General features: G+C 29.8%; 1 protein-coding gene across 1 annotated transcript in view; it reads left to right on the forward strand.

Moving 5' to 3' along the window:
• Positions 1-18,005, forward strand: part of LOC107444765 (SEC14-like protein 2) — a 62,393-nt gene that overhangs the window by 17,961 nt on the left and 26,427 nt on the right. Inside the window, exons 2-5 of the mRNA XM_071183022.2 lie at positions 11,787-11,849; positions 13,517-13,586; positions 15,820-15,863; positions 17,836-17,898. Coding sequence (XP_071039123.2) covers positions 11,787-11,849; positions 13,517-13,586; positions 15,820-15,863; positions 17,836-17,898 — 240 coding nt within the window. The remainder of the gene's footprint in view (positions 1-11,786; positions 11,850-13,516; positions 13,587-15,819; positions 15,864-17,835; positions 17,899-18,005) is intronic.

Genomic DNA, 18,005 nt, shown 5'->3' on the forward strand with positions numbered 1-18,005 from the left:
CTATTAGTTCACACTCTCCCTATATATCTTGTTCAAATTTTCAATCGTTTAATAAAATACTTTTTATTCATCCACTCAAGTTCAAATACATTTTAGACTTTATTCAATTCCTACTATTAGTTCACACTCTCCCTATATATCTTGTTCAAATTTTCAATCGTTTAATAAAATACTTTTTATTCATCCACTCAAGTTCAAATACATTTTAGACTTTATTCAATTCCTACTATTAGTTCACACTCTCCCTATATATCTTGTTCAAATTTTCAATCGTTAATAAAATACTTTTTATTCATCCACTCAACTTCAAATACATTTTAGACTTTATTCAATTCCTACTATTAGTTCACACTCTCCCTATATCTTGTTCAAATTTTCAATCGTTAATAAAATACTTTTTATTCATCCACTCAACTTCAAATACATTTTAGACTTTATTCAATTCCTACTATTAGTTCACACTCTCCCTATATCTTGTTCAAATTTTCAATCGTTTAATAAAATACTTTTTATTCATCCACTCAAGTTCAAATACATTTTAGACTTTATTCAATTCCTACTATTAGTTCACACTCTCCCTATATATCTTGTTCAAATTTTCAATCGTTAATAAAATACTTTTTATTCATCCACTCAACTTCAAATACATTTTAGACTTTATTCAATTCCTACTATTAGTTCACACTCTCCCTATATCTTGTTCAAATTTTCAATCGTTAATAAAATACTTTTTATTCATCCACTCAACTTCAAATACATTTTAGACTTTATTCAATTCCTACTATTAGTTCACACTCTCCCTATATCTTGTTCAAATTTTCAATCGTTTAATAAAATACTTTTTATTCATCCACTCAAGTTCAAATACATTTTAGACTTTATTCAATTCCTACTATTAGTTCACACTCTCCCTATATATCTTGTTCAAATTTTCAATCGTTTAATAAAATACTTTTTATTCATCCACTCAAGTTCAAATACATTTTAGACTTTATTCAATTCCTACTATTAGTTCACACTCTCCCTATATATCTTGTTCAAATTTTCAATCGTTAATAAAATACTTTTTATTCATCCACTCAACTTCAAATACATTTTAGACTTTATTCAATTCCTACTATTAGTTCACACTCTCCCTATATCTTGTTCAAATTTTCAATCGTTAATAAAATACTTTTTATTCATCCACTCAACTTCAAATACATTTTAGACTTTATTCAATTCCTACTATTAGTTCACACTCTCCCTATATATCTTGTTCAAATTTTCAATCGTTTAATAAAATACTTTTTATTCATCCACTCAAGTTCAAATACATTTTAGACTTTATTCAATTCCTACTATTAGTTCACACTCTCCCTATATATCTTGTTCAAATTTTCAATCGTTTAATAAAATACTTTTTATTCATCCACTCAAGTTCAAATACATTTTAGACTTTATTCAATTCCTACTATTAGTTCACACTCTCCCTATATATCTTGTTCAAATTTTCAATCGTTAATAAAATACTTTTTATTCATCCACTCAACTTCAAATACATTTTAGACTTTATTCAATTCCTACTATTAGTTCACACTCTCCCTATATCTTGTTCAAATTTTCAATCGTTAATAAAATACTTTTTATTCATCCACTCAAGTTCAAATACATTTTAGACTTTATTCAATTCCTACTATTAGTTCACACTCTCCCTATATCTTGTTCAAATTTTCAATCGTTAATAAAATACTTTTTATTCATCCACTCAAGTTCAAATACATTTTAGACTTTATTCAATTCCTACTATTAGTTCACACTCTCCCTATATCTTGTTCAAATTTTCAATCGTTAATAAAATACTTTTTATTCATCCACTCAAGTTCAAATACATTTTAGACTTTATTCAATTCCTACTATTAGTTCACACTCTCCCTATATCTTGTTCAAATTTTCAATCGTTAATAAAATACTTTTTATTCATCCACTCAAGTTCAAATACATTTTAGACTTTATTCAATTCCTACTATTAGTTCACACTCTCCCTATATCTTGTTCAAATTTTCAATCGTTAATAAAATACTTTTTATTCATCCACTCAAGTTCAAATACATTTTAGACTTTATTCAATTCCTACTATTAGTTCACACTCTCCCTATATCTTGTTCAAATTTTCAATCGTTAATAAAATACTTTTTATTCATCCACTCAAGTTCAAATACATTTTAGACTTTATTCAATTCCTACTATTAGTTCACACTCTCCCTATATCTTGTTCAAATTTTCAATCGTTAATAAAATACTTTTTATTCATCCACTCAAGTTCAAATACATTTTAGACTTTATTCAATTCCTACTATTAGTTCACACTCTCCCTATATCTTGTTCAAATTTTCAATCGTTAATAAAATACTTTTTATTCATCCACTCAAGTTCAAATACATTTTAGACTTTATTCAATTCCTACTATTAGTTCACACTCTCCCTATATCTTGTTCAAATTTTCAATCGTTAATAAAATACTTTTTATTCATCCACTCAAGTTCAAATACATTTTAGACTTTATTCAATTCCTACTATTAGTTCACACTCTCCCTATATCTTGTTCAAATTTTCAATCGTTAATAAAATACTTTTTATTCATCCACTCAAGTTCAAATACATTTTAGACTTTATTCAATTCCTACTATTAGTTCACACTCTCCCTATATCTTGTTCAAATTTTCAATCGTTAATAAAATACTTTTTATTCATCCACTCAAGTTCAAATACATTTTAGACTTTATTCAATTCCTACTATTAGTTCACACTCTCCCTATATCTTGTTCAAATTTTCAATCGTTAATAAAATACTTTTTATTCATCCACTCAAGTTCAAATACATTTTAGACTTTATTCAATTCCTACTATTAGTTCACACTCTCCCTATATCTTGTTCAAATTTTCAATCGTTAATAAAATACTTTTTATTCATCCACTCAAGTTCAAATACATTTTAGACTTTATTCAATTCCTACTATTAGTTCACACTCTCCCTATATCTTGTTCAAATTTTCAATCGTTAATAAAATACTTTTTATTCATCCACTCAAGTTCAAATACATTTTAGACTTTATTCAATTCCTACTATTAGTTCACACTCTCCCTATATCTTGTTCAAATTTTCAATCGTTAATAAAATACTTTTTATTCATCCACTCAAGTTCAAATACATTTTAGACTTTATTCAATTCCTACTATTAGTTCACACTCTCCCTATATATCTTGTTCAAATTTTCAATCGTTCAATAAAATACTTTTTATTCATCCACTCAAGTTCAAATATATTTCTGTTTAAACTTGTAGTGGATGACGCTTGATGTTAATAGAGTTTTTTTCAAATAATTATTCATTCATTAAATTTAATTAATTAATATTAGTTTTATATGGGAGAAATAATTATAATTATTTAAAAAAAGAAGCCAAAATAAAACTTTTCTTTGTTGACCTAAGTAAAAATAGACTTTAAGTTTTTATCTTTTATATTACTTGTTTTTCATATAATCTTATCTTCATATAATCTTGGCAATTAATCTGAAATTTATTTTTCTTGTTGTTATAAAACTAAATAATAAAAGGACGGACAGAAAAATATTTTGACATGCATTTACGAACCAATAACCAGAAAAAAGATTTCTTCAATTCTTATTAGTTTACGCACTTAAAGTCATTAGATAAATACTAGTAGATAGTGAAGAAAATGAGCAATCTTTCTTCCTTAAAGTTCAAATGAAATTTCAGTTAAAATTGTCAAAAGTGGGCAATTAGATCTTAAGCAGTCAAGTCTCTTACTTAATTATCTTCATTAAATTTTTTTTTCCTATAACACAAATTGAAATGAGAACAAAAGTGGAATATTAATGACGTATTTCACCCAAAATTGATATTTAATGAACTTAATATCATTTAATAACTATACAATGTTTTTATTTTTTTTCCCTTGATTATTTTGCTATTTGATCAAAAATGACATGTTATTTTGTTTTTATTTCCTTGCTGGTATTTTATTAATATTTGTGGTCTAGCATTTAATTGTTTTACAATATTCGACCACATGCAATTTTTTAAAATTTTTTTCCCTCGATTATTTTGCTATCTGATCAAGAATTATAAATTACAGTTGAACCTCGTTAACGCGAAACCGCTTAACGTGAAATGTCGCTTTACATGAAATATCGCTTTACATTGCTCTCGTGAGTCAGCAACCAATTATTGTTGCATTTATCATGATTAACATGAAATTACAAACTGATGATCGCTACACATGAAAGGAAACTGTACATAGCTCAGAGAATAAGCATGTGAATAAAATCCTAATCATTCCTTTTGAGAAATGCTATTTATATTTTCTTCCTTAGTTAGAAGTAGCAGATGGACAAATAAATAAAATAGTTAAAATAAAATAATTTAATAAAGTAGTTAAAGTTTTTAAGCTTATTTGAACTTGTTTGATTCATAATAGTATTGTTTGCATACATTAATGTAGAACATAACATATTTTAATAGTACGTATTAAATTGTTTTTATGATTATTGACAAAATTCGGTTAACATGAAATAACTATAATCGTCTCGCTGATTTCGCGTTATTGAGGTTCGACTGTATTTTGTTTTTATTTTCTTGTTGGTAATTTATTAATATTTGTGGATTAGCATTTAATTGTAGAAACTTTTGAATGTTTACGTAATTCAAAGTATAGGAAGAGTAAGTGAAGTTTCAAATATTTTCAAAATGCAATGACAGGATGCAAACATTTCATGGTGTACTCACTTTTCTCTATACTTACGAGGAGAAAATGAAATGGTTTGTCCTCAAAAGCAATTACAAAAAAAAAAAAAAAAAAAAAAAAAAAAAAAAAAAAATGAAACGGCAGCGTAAATGAAGAATGCATTCCTAATTTTAATCCGAAATGGAATTTAAAACAAAATTCAGTGCAAGTGCCCGGTATGACCTAAATCAATGTTTTTTTAAGGTCAAGTGCAACTGCCCAGTATGCATTTAATCGGTACTCCGAACACTGATGTTTCTCCTAATCTATCTTCGGCAGGCACTAAAATATCGAATAAATATAATAATATCAAATATCAATCAACTAATTATGTCAATCAACAAATCAATCAACAAATGTGATGTAACAAATATGTCAGACATTCACCGGTGAAAGTCGACATTCTCGTGATTTCGGTCAATCAAGCAATGATTGTCGGTCGGTCAAGGTAACAATATATATATATATATATATATATATATATATGTGGGGACGGCATGAGTGGTCGTCTTTGAAAATAAGAGGCACTGTACTTTAACAAAACATATATTAAACGCTAAATTTACATAAAGATGGACGATAAACAAACACAGGAACAACACAAAATAAATGAGTTCGTCATCGTGAAGTTAAAAGAAAATCGTCATTTGCTAATCCTCTCTGGAATTCATCAGCGTCTCCTTTTTTGTTAGTTCCATTACGCGCTCCCGTGTCTCTCGTGTCTTTGGGAAATTCGCACGGGGTCTAACTTGCAGCTTACATAATCTGTCATAATCTGGTTAGATCTCTAGCTAGATCAGCTTACAGCACAGGAACTGGTACTATAGATTGGAACTGGCACTACAGATAGGAACTGGCACTACAGAATCGGCCGTCCTGCATTTCGACTGGTCCTCCAGCGACTCTAAAAAGAATAAAAAAGAAAAAGCAGAACAGACTGACAAATAAAATTAATAACTGAAAAATAAATGTTTTAGGTTAGTGTCTTTCATGAAAAAAAAATCTTTCAGGTAAGAGTGTATCAGTTCAGGCACGTTCACTCTTCCATCTTTGCACGTCTTTTCTCTTCTTCAAAGGCTTCGTCTTCTTTTCTTTTCAACGTCTTTGGTCTTTTTTCCTTAGCGTCTTTCGTCTTTTTTTTTAACGTCTTTCGTCTTGAACTTCTTCGTCTTTAAATTCTTTTGTCTTCTTTCACGTCTTTCGTCTTCTTTTACGTCTTTCGTCTTTAAATTCTGTCATCTTCTTTTACGTCTTTAAATTCTTTCGTCTTCTTTTACGTCTTTAAATTCTTTCGTCTTCTTTTACGTCTTTCGTCTTTAAATTCTTTCGTCTTCTTTCAAGTCTTTCGTCTTTAAATTCTTTCGTCTTCTTTTACGTCTTTAAATTCTTTCGTCATCTATTACGTCTTTCGTCTTTAAATTCTTTCGTCTTTCTTTACGTCTTCTTCAAAAATCAAATTCTTTAGTAATTAATTTTTCATCTTCAAAAATTACAGTCTTTATTTTCTTGTCCTGTCAAGCACTAAAATTCTTCTTTATGCAATGGATGTAATAGTCCTTCTTTCTTTCTTCTTTTATGATTCATCAGTATGCAATGAACACAATTTGTTATGATGTTTTCTATTTTCTGTCTAAGTTTGGGTATGAAATAATATTCTTCGATTTCTTTTTCCGTATATTTAATTCCAGAGTGTCCTTTCTCATGAGCTGTTCTTATAATTTCGTTTTGCATATTTTCTGGCACAACCACCAATTCTTCGCCATCAACAAATTTATACAAAATTCCGTTTCTATTGCAATAATCTTCATAATTCGAAATTTTAAGTAGTTCTTTTATAGTCTTAATTCCAGTATCTTTATCTTGGGCTAACAAAGATTTTAATTGATAAAACGCTTTCTTTTCTTCAATGCTAAACTTAAACTTATGATCTTTTTTTAGCAGGTCACTCAGCGGTCTAGCTATTATAGAATAGTTCGGAATAAATTTTCTGAAGTATCCGGTCAATCCCAAAAAACTATGAATTTTTTTCAAATTTGTTGGCTCCGGAAAGTTAAGAACTGCTTTGGTTTTCAAGGTAGATGGGAATATTTTTCCATCCTCTATCACATGACCTAAAAATTCAATGCGCTTCTTTAAGAAATGGGACTTCTTGAAATTAATATTAAGTCCATATTCACTAGCAATATTTAAAACCCGATTAAGTCGCTCAATACCTTCTTCAAGGGAGGAAGACAGAATTATAATGTCGTCTAAATATGGTAAAACTATACCCTCATTAATCAAAGTTCGGAAAATGGTGTTTATGTATCTTTGAAATACAGCGGGAGAGTTGCATAGTCCAAAAGGAACTTTAAGAAATTGATATTGTCCTTCATGTGTCACAAATGAAGTGTATTTTCTACTATCTTTATTTACATCGACATGTAGGAATCCGTTCTTAAGATCAATTGTACTGAAAATTTTCGAGTCTTGTAGTCTATCTAAAATGTCTTCAATTAATGGGAGGGGAAATCTATCTTTGACAATTATCTTATTTAATTTTCTATAATCTATGCAAATACGAGGAGATCCGTCTTTTTTCTTAACTATTACAACGGGACTACAATATTCGGAAGAACTAGGATCCACTATTCCTTGTTTTAACCATTCAACGACTTGAGCTTCAACAGTCTTCTTTTCAGAAAACGGCAATCTACGTGGCTGGTGAAATATCGGTTCCTGATTTTTAACCAAAATGTTCATTTCCACATTAGTTGTCTTAAGTTTATCTGGCGCATAATCTAAAACTAATTGTTGTAACTTTTTTTTTAAAACATTAGGAACACAAGGATCTATGTTAATTTCAACTTCATCAGATATAGTAAGATCGATTGGTAACATAGACAAATAGTTTACTTCATCAAAACACGGAATTTTATTTTTAATTGTGATACCTTTTTCATTGATTATTGTTTCACCGTGCATTAAGACATTAAGGCCTATAATAGCGTCATACGGCATCATATCATTTTCTACGACACATATTTCAGCCAAATATTTGAAATCGTCAATTTTAATACTTTCTTTAAAATAACCTAACGGAGTCACTTTTGATTTACCAAATCCGTTTAGAGTACAATTAAATGGAAATAGTTCTTTGGAGTTTAAATTATTAAAAATTGATCTTTTGATTAAAGTGGCTTGACTTCCTGTATCAATCAAAGACTTCACATTTAAGTTATCAATTATTACCATTTTAAACAACTTTGGCTCTACGCTAACATTTAAAGTAGCAACTTCCGTTTTTGCATTTGATTTTGGACATTGCGAAGCTTTGTGTCCAAACGCTTCACATTTAAAACACTTTAAACCCTTATCTTTATGTATGCAATATTTTGAAATATGATTTCTTGAACCACAATTGTAACACAATTTATTATTAAAAGTTTCAACATCAGTATTATACCTTATCTTTTCATTATTATTTTCATATTTATTTTTATTCCTATTTGAAACATCTTTTCTCACATTATACCTATCATCATATTTTGCTTTTGTTCGATCATAATAATTATATTTACTATCAAAGTCATGTTTTGGTCTGATTTTATCGAAAGCATTTTTACTCTTTGCGGAATCACTTTTTATTATTTCATAAACTTTAAGTTTCTCTTTAAATTCGGACAAATTTTTGCAGCCGTACAAAACAATTTTGTTTTCATGTTTATCATTAATCCCCTTAATTACATAATGCATAAAAGCAGCATCGTCTATTTTTCCGAAATTACAGATCTCTTTCATCTTTAAATAATATTCTTGAGCCGATTCACAATCCTTCATTTTTCGTCTACTTAAAAGATCATGCAAATTGGCAGAATTAATTTCAAAAGAAAATTCGTCAATCAAAGCTTCTTTTAGTTTTCGCCATGAATTTATTTCCGGTACAGTCCTGACAAATAAAGAGGCGATACCACCAAGAGATCTTTTGGCAAAAATAAATTTTTGTAAATCTGACAAATTAAACAATTTTGAAATATTTTCGAAATGTTCGATCCAATGAACAATATTTTCATGCGATCCTGCATTATACTTAGAAATAGTACTTTCGATATCAGAATAATTAATAGCAACATTTTGAAATTCGAAATTTCTACAGGAATTATTTTTATCTTTTAAACACGAATTACTGTTTTTATTTTCATCATTTCTCTGCACTGGAAAATTGTGTTCCTTCTCTTTAATCAAAGGTTCAGTTTCACTTTGAGGATTGCTTATGTCGTCGTCCGACTCTGAACTAGACGCGTTGGCGCTGTTGGCGAACTCTGCCAGTTTATTCAAATCCATTAATAACGTCAACATGTTTATTGCAATTTCGGTTTCATTGCCTTCGTACGAAATATTTAGAATATTGGAAAGAGTTATAAGTTGGGTAAGAGTGAATTCTTTTTCAGTATTTTTTAATTTATTTTGAAATTCTTCGCTGTCTAAAGTAAAATTGAAACCAGTAAAATTTCTTAATCGTTTTCTGTTTGAACGATCGCCTTCTACATCGAAAATAAATTTATGTAAAAGTCCTATTTTGTCTTTCTTAAAAATTTTCAATGCTTTGCTTACTTGCTTAATATCGTTAAGAATCATTTTTGATTAATGAATAAAAGTCTAATAATAAATGTAGATGTCACAAATGTACGATACGTACCCCAATTGTAGTTGCAGAGATGAAATAAAAAAAATGAAAGTTTCATCACAAGAATGAAACCATTCGGCATCCAATTTTCTTCGCCAATAATTTTCTTTTTACTAGCAATTTTTTCTCAATCTAATTTCTTCACCATCAATTTGTTCTTGAAACCACTTCTGATTATGTGGGGACGGCATGAGTGGTCGTCTTTGAAAATAAGAGGCACTGTACTTTAACAAAACATATATTAAACGCTAAATTTACATAAAGATGGACGATAAACAAACACAGGAACAACACAAAATAAATGAGTTCGTCATCGTGAAGTTAAAAGAAAATCGTCATTTGCTAATCCTCTCTGGAATTCATCAGCGTCTCCTTTTTTGTTAGTTCCATTACGCGCTCCCGTGTCTCTCGTGTCTTTGGGAAATTCGCACGGGGTCTAACTTGCAGCTTACATAATCTGTCATAATCTGGTTAGATCTCTAGCTAGATCAGCTTACAGCACAGGAACTGGTACTATAGATTGGAACTGGCACTACAGATAGGAACTGGCACTACATATATATATATATATATATATATATATATATATATATATATATATATATATATATATATATATATATATATATATATATATATATATATATATATATATATATATATATATATATATATATATATATATATATATATATATATATATATATATATATATATATATATATATATATATGAGCAGTGTGTTTTAACTGTTCATTCTGTTTGTGTCTACTGCAGTTCTGCGATCCTAGACAGTTTCGTTGACTTCCCACAGTAGAAAATCCCAACTAATCTTGTAATTCTTCCCATTGTAGAAAATCCTAATTAGTATAGTAATTAATGCGGTTTATTACCCATTGGCAAAATGGGTGTTGTTTTGGGTTTGATGGCGTGCGCACCTTATTTGGACGTCATTATACTTTTCAACTGTGTTCAAGAGTTATAGTAAGCACTGCACACGCGTTGTCATTGCAAGCGTTGCTATGGCGACCGCTGCTGTGTGATAATTTTTTTAGAATTCTTTTTTTTTTCACTTTTAATTTTGTTATGCGTTAAGTTGGTGAGTTTATCTTTGAGATATGGGACCAGAGACATCCCTTAAATATTTCTTGAGTTGTGAATAAAAGAGAGTTTCACCATTTGAACGATATTTTTGCTTTTACTATTTCAATTAGAAATCAGAAATTCTGACCTACAGTTCAAACTGGATCGTTTTCAATACTAATCATTCAGTCCCGCAGTGCACTGATCGTTAAGACATGGATCCCAGAAGATCACTGAAGTCAAGCATCACTGGCTGCGGTCAGTGTGCGGGTGGGTGACTACTTGAATCAGCGTGTGTAGGGACCGAGGGTGTGCGGTATTGGTCTTCTTTAAACTGTCCTACCGTAAAGTGCTCGACTTCGCATGCAGGTCGTCGGGCTTCCGAAGAGGGGATGCCATCCCCTCTGCAGAGGATCAATATTGTGATGGCACGTCTTCGGATCATCCTCAGGGATGCTTCCCAGACCGTCGCCAATAGCCCATTGTGCAGCTCCAGTGCGACGTATATGAACAACAACAACAATACTAATTCAGGTGAATATCACAAATAAAGAAAGTTCCCAACTGATTGACACGGTCCCAAAGGTTAGAGGTGAAGCAAGAAAAAAACAGTGCCAAGGCCTAAACTTACCGAGATAATTAATTAAATTAGACAACAACCATTTTGCCAATGGGCCACACACTTACACAAGAGCACAATTTTTTTTTATTGAATTTGTTTTCTGTCTACTAATGCTTGTTGCTTATTATTATTATTATTTATAATCTTCTTTTATTAGCACAAAGCCACCAACAACTTTAATAGTTTTAGTCAAGAAAAAGGCCCGGGAAAAAATATTGTTATAACCAGTGCTAAGCCTATTGATAAAAATGTTTATTCTGCCGAAATTACCAGAATTCTAGAAGATTATTATAAGCAATTTTTTATTCTTTTTATCACGCACTATCATTTGCGAAAAAAAATTAATCTGATTTTACAGATTTAGAAGTTGATCACCATGTTTTTTTTTCTAATTTGGACAGAATGCTAAAAATATATTTTGATGAAAAACTAGCATGAGTTTGCTAATTCATTTGTGGCTATGAATCGGATGAAACAAATATATATTGTTAAAAAAATAATGCGAATTTGAATATTTATTTTGGTTTACCATGTATTTTGCTCCAATTAGGACAGATAAATCTGATACAAGAAACATGTATGAAGTTTTAAGTGTAGACAGGATTTAACCCACAAAATTTCTTTTTCAGGAAGAAATAGATAATGATACTAGTCAAAGACCCAATGAAGCTCAACAAGCTATATTGAAGCAGGTAAACCTTTCCATTTTTCTTTACATCTTCCCCATGAATATTTAATAAAAATCATATTTAACGATTTATATTTTAAATGTATGGTAAAAATTACGCCATAAGAACAAAATAATGCTTTACAGAACGAAAACAGGTTTAGTCTAACACCTTATTTTTTTGACCGGGATAGTCTGGTTGGCAGGGCGCTGGACTCACGTTTGTGAGAACGGGAATTCGAATCCCGCTTGGTAAATGGTTACTGATGCACGTTAAATTTGTCGGGTCACAAAGTCCTCCATGTTCCCATAACAAAACAATACCTATTAGGGTACTAAATTGGAGATTGATCGTTTTCTGGTTCAGGTCAAAATTACGATCTGTGGTTGAATGAATGGATGTATGAATGAGTCCTCCCTATAAACGGATGTGACGTATGGTATTGGCAGAATTCGAGTTCTTGGCCATAGACGGCGCCACTAGAGAACAAGCGCAACCTTATAGGTCGACGACAACAACAACAACCTAATTTTTAATTCTTTTTTTTCAGTACTTATATTAGTAATGCGTTTTGTTTTAATTTTTTAAATTTTTTTTCACTATTTGTTACAAGTCACTTTTTTCCTCTTCTGTTTCATTTGAAAGACTTTTAAGCTTCTATAGTCTGCCCATAATGCACCTGTTTGAATTTTCATTCTATAATTATGGTAAAATAACCGACAGCAGTCTGTCCATCTGATTAACCGCAAAGTTTACGGTAAGGAACATTTTTTACCTTTACGGTTTTCAACCCATTTACAACTATTATGGTCTAAAAACCATGAATACAAAAGTATACGTTTTTTTAAAACTATTTACAACATACATGTTTCCAAAACCGTAAAAATAATTTTACTAGGTACAGGAGCTAAGCGTTTCATTAGGTAATGGACATTGGAGAGTGCAGGACCCAGGGAACTCTAAATGTGTCGAAGGGAATATTGTATTGTCAAGGTTGAGACTCGAACCCCAGTTCTGTTGTTCATGAGACTGACAGATTAGTTCTCACGGCTATAATATGTACTCAGTTTTAAGAAACAAAGTAGCTTCAGTAGGAGGGTTTTGTTGGTTCGATAAAATTCTGGTTGTTTAACCGTATTAGGTGAAAGCAGTTAATAAACAATTTTTCTCACAGTTAACTGTTTGAATATCATCTTATCAATGATTATTTTACTGTTTTGTTTGAATATGGTAAAATAACAATTAAATAAGTAGTAGGAGGACTTATTTGGTGCTATAGAATTCTGGTTGTTTGGCCGTATTAGGGAAAAGCAGTAAATAAACGATTTTTCTCACTGTTAACAGTTTGTATACCATCTTATCAATAATTATTTAACTGCTCTGTTTGAATATGGTAAAATCACAATTAAATAAATTATTATTTGACCATTTTTTCCAAGATATCTCTAACAGTGTGTCAACTCGATAAACTAAATCGGAATACTTTTTAATAATTTTTAAAAGTATGGTTTTTGTAGCGACCACGAAACAATTATGTTAATCGACCGCGCATTTTCCGAGATATTTATCAGAAAAAAAACTTTTTACTAAAAAAAAACTAAAAAAAAACTAAAGAATTTTTTAAAAAAAAATAACAAGACTGTTCTAATTACTTTTCATAACTAATGATTATTCTTTTCGTATTATTCTAGTTCAAAAATAATTTAAAGGATGTACTGACTGGAGACTACACAGACAAAGTCCTCTTGAAATGGTTAAGAGGTGAGAATTTTTTAATAACTTAAAATTTCGTTTAAGTTTTAATGAATTAATGTTTTTGTTCCTAAATCGTTTAGATCCACAAAACATCATTCAGAATAAATAAATACTTCTGAAATAAAAATTTTTAATATTTAATGGCTAAAAGAAATTTGTTGCTTAGTCTTATTATTCGAGTATTTGTTTTGAATATCAGGTGTTTTGAAAAGAAAATATAACAAGAATCGGAAAACGGAATTAATTGAAAGACAATCAAATATTACCCTCAACTTTTTAAGTAATTTGCAGTGATTTTAAAATAATAATTATTAAAGACTGAATCCTACAATTTTACAATCTCATCTTAATAACTTTTGTTCTAATGATCTACCGTCATTATTATTTACTTACTTACACAAATTTTCTCAGATACTGTTGAACCACTTTTGTTCGAATTTCGTATCTTGCTTTATAAAATTACATTCTTAAAAAATAGCATTAAAATTTGCATATCTTAAAATTCAAACATTTCTGACTATCAAAAAAAAAAAATATCAAAAATAGTTTTTTATACCTAGTTATCTTTGAATAAACTCATTTTATAACTGTGTACAATTTTTTCAATTTGCTTCATAAGTACTCGAGATATGACGAAATTCGCAAAAATTACAAATTTTGATAGTTCTCTTGACGAAACCATTAAAACCTTATTACTGCGGACTACTCCTATATTTTGGAATAATAAATACTCCTACATATATATTTTTCTTTTATAACCGTCACGGCTCTCCTATATTGTATTATCCCGAATCCCAATCCTTTGAAGAAGAAAAAACATATGTTTATTTAGATAAAGTATACTTTTGAGTCTGCTTTCATTACTTAAAATATTATATGCTCTAACTAATTTACATATTTGAGATCACTAACTCAAACCAGGGCTCGAAAAAACTCAAAAATTTTACCCGTCCCCGAGGACGGCTTGTCCAACAATGTACCTGTCCTCCTTTGAAACTAACCCGTCGCTTCTAAATAAATAAAAATATAATTTTCTCTTATTTATTACAAACATTTATATAAATTGCACCGTGAATTAGTAGTTACTTGGATTACAAATACTGGGATTGCATTATACAGTAATAAAAGGAATACCAGGTTACTAATAGGAACCTAGTATTTCTTTTATAAAATAATTTATTTCTTTTATGAAATAATTTATTTCTTTTATTAAATAATTTATTTATTTCATAAAATAATTTAAATTACAAATGTCAAGTTATCTGGAATGTCAATTTATCCGAGAGTACTGCGTTTTTTTAAATGAATCAAATATGAAGTTTGCCAGTTCCACAATCAAGCTAATGAATTACAGAGGTTTCTACACAAAAATTGGAAAGGGGTTTTCCATTTAGGTAGATGTTCATAATTGCGTTTAACGCTTCTTATTTAAGATCAGTACGTAATGGTTTTTTTTTTTTTTTGTAAGTTCATTGCTGAAAAATCCCTTTCAACGGCTGCAGTACGGGAGACAGAGAAAACATCAATTCCACCATGCGCAGTATGTTGCTGTACGGGATTTCTAGATTAGAGGGTCATTTTAGAAGTGAGGCGCTAGACTCTTGTAAGATAACAAAAATTGAAAATGTATCACCAACATTAACGGGAAAATGGCCGTCCGCGCGGACGTCGCATTCGAGAAATTCGTTGTCCGCGGGGAATTTTTGACAGCCGAGGACGGGCGGACGGGTGGTTTTTCGAGCCCTGACTCAAACCATTGATATTGAGTCCTAATACGTGAAAATCCGATCATTAAATCAAAAGTTGTACTTCTGGGTAATCCATTTATTTTTTGCGTACCCTACCCTGAACTAGATATATGTTAGTGTAAGTTTCTTTGATAACTGTAATTACATCACATATTTGAGGTTACTAAAATAGACCATTGATATTGAGTCCTAGTACGTAAAATCCGATCATTAAATCAAAAGTTATACTTCTGAGTAATCCATTTTTTGCGTACTTGATATATGTTATTGTAAGTTTTTTTGATAACTGTAATTACAACACATATTTGAGGTTACTGAAACAGACCATTGATATTGGGTCCAAGTACGTGAAAATCTGATCTTATACTTCTGGGTAATCCATTTATTTTTTGTGTACCCTACCCTGAACTTGATATATGTTACTGTAAAGTTTTTGTTTTTATATCTATAACTGCAACACGATGTTATTAAACTATTTATTTTATTTTCAGTCAGAAATTATAACGTGAGAAAATGTGAAATGGTTTTCCGTGAGGTAAGTATTCACGAAGGAGCAAAAACACTCCTGTATTATTTCTCAATCTCATAGCCAGACTTTTAAATGATAAAAATAACAAGAAGAAAGAAAACAAAACACCTTTATTAATGGTTTAAATATTAGGAAAACAATTTCCATTTCATAAAAATTATGAAGGTCAAAGCAGAAACGTAAATCTCAGAAAACAATACGAAAAGGATACTGTGTGTCTTTAATTTCCTAATCGTCTTATTTAAAAGCAATCGCATCTATTTATGAAAGTTGCAACATATTTTACGTTCAAATCTTTTGTTATGGGAGGTCCCCCCATAAATAATTGAGACATATCTGAAAAAATAAACGTATTTACGTAGCCCTTAAAGTTATTATATGAAATTTGGCTGTCTGGGCAACGATTCCCAATGCTTTTCTGCAATGGAACCTAAAATGGTAGACCTTCTTTTAGTAGAATTTCCGACTTTATAAATAAAGTTTATCATTAATTATGAACATATTAATCATAGAAATATAAACGAAAAAGAAAAAACTTTGAGAATGATTATATAAAAATATGGTGTTCGATATTGCTGTAATTAGTTATTTTATTTTGAAAAGAGAACTTCGAAGGTAATGAAATATTTTTATAAATGCACAGGCTTTTAATTTCTTCGATGTGCACGTAATTATTAGAATACATATTTTACTGTGAATGACCTAAATCAAGAGAATGTCGACTTTCACCGGTGAATGTCAACAATCACATAGTCGCTTTGGTGAATGCCCGAGATATTTGTTATATCCAATTTGATATTAATTTATTAGTTTATATTATTATATTTATTCGATATTTTAATATCCACTGAGGATAGATTGGAAGAAACATCAGTGTTCGGAGTACCGATTAAATGCATACTGTGCAATGACACTTAACCTTAAAAAACATTGTTGTAGGGCTTACCGGGCAGTGGCACTTAACTAGACCTAGTATATATATTTCGGGCATTTATCAAAGCGACTATGTGATTCTGAACATTAACCGGTGAAAGTCAACTACGACCAATTTCGGTCATTCACAGTAGCACGTGTATTATCTTAAATTTTGTTATTTTTCCCCCATTGATGTTTTACCTGCATAATTTCTTAAAAATAATCGAAATATTAAATAAATAATGAAGTATTTTGATCAGATGTGAAAATAAAATTATAAACTTAAAAATAATAACTGATAAAAGGAAGTCCTTGACTCATGTAATACCAGTGTAGAAGTAAATCACAGCAACAGCAAATCAGTGGTTACACGACCAGCTGATTCGCTTATTTATTGATTCGCAGCTTCATTGGTTGGCTGCGTTGCTAATTCGTTAATTTTTTGATATTCTAATTGTTTCTTATTGTTTCGAAGAAACAGTGATCTGCTTATTCGCTAATTTTATAAATGATTTATTGACTTGCTTATTGACTCTTGCTTATTGACTTGTTAATTTGTTTATTCATGCTAATTAGATGATTTTTAACTTGTTACATGTTTCTTTAATATACTGGTCTAATTTATTTGATTTTTTTGCTAATCAATCTTTCATTCATTCGCTGTTTCATAGACTATATGATTTGTTGATTCAGTGATTTCCCGATTAATTAATTAGCTAATTATCAATTAGCTCTTTAATTTTGTTTAGCCGATTTATTTATTGATTCGCTTATAAACTTTATTCTGCTTCTAAAAGTCAAATTTATTGTTTATCTGCTACTTACTATTATACGAGTACTCATTGATTACAGCCAATTTTTTTTTTTTTATTCTGTTCATTACAAACTTCCGTAAAGACGGGGAATTACGAATGCTCGTAGAAACATTTTTACTAGCAATTATTACACGTAAAAAAAGCGAACAGGTATCGACTACTAATACAGTTTTTACGTTAAATTTTTCACTCTCAATTGAAAAAATATTAATTTCTACCACTGAAATGCATATTTGTTTTTTTTTTAGTTCCTGGCATATAGAGCTGTATTTAAGGTAGACACTATTGTAGAAGATTTCAATGTGCCGGAGGTAAGTGATGCTTTTAACAATGACATTCAGAAAAAACTCCTCTGTGATTGTTTTTCTTTTCAAATTTGTTTTTCTTTAAATAAGTTTTTCGATCAGATGATTGAGTA

Source organism: Parasteatoda tepidariorum, chromosome 7 (assembly GCF_982258835.1).
Source record: "Parasteatoda tepidariorum strain Cologne lab strain chromosome 7, Ptep-v5.0, whole genome shotgun sequence".
Classification (NCBI taxonomy): domain Eukaryota; kingdom Metazoa; phylum Arthropoda; class Arachnida; order Araneae; family Theridiidae; genus Parasteatoda; species Parasteatoda tepidariorum.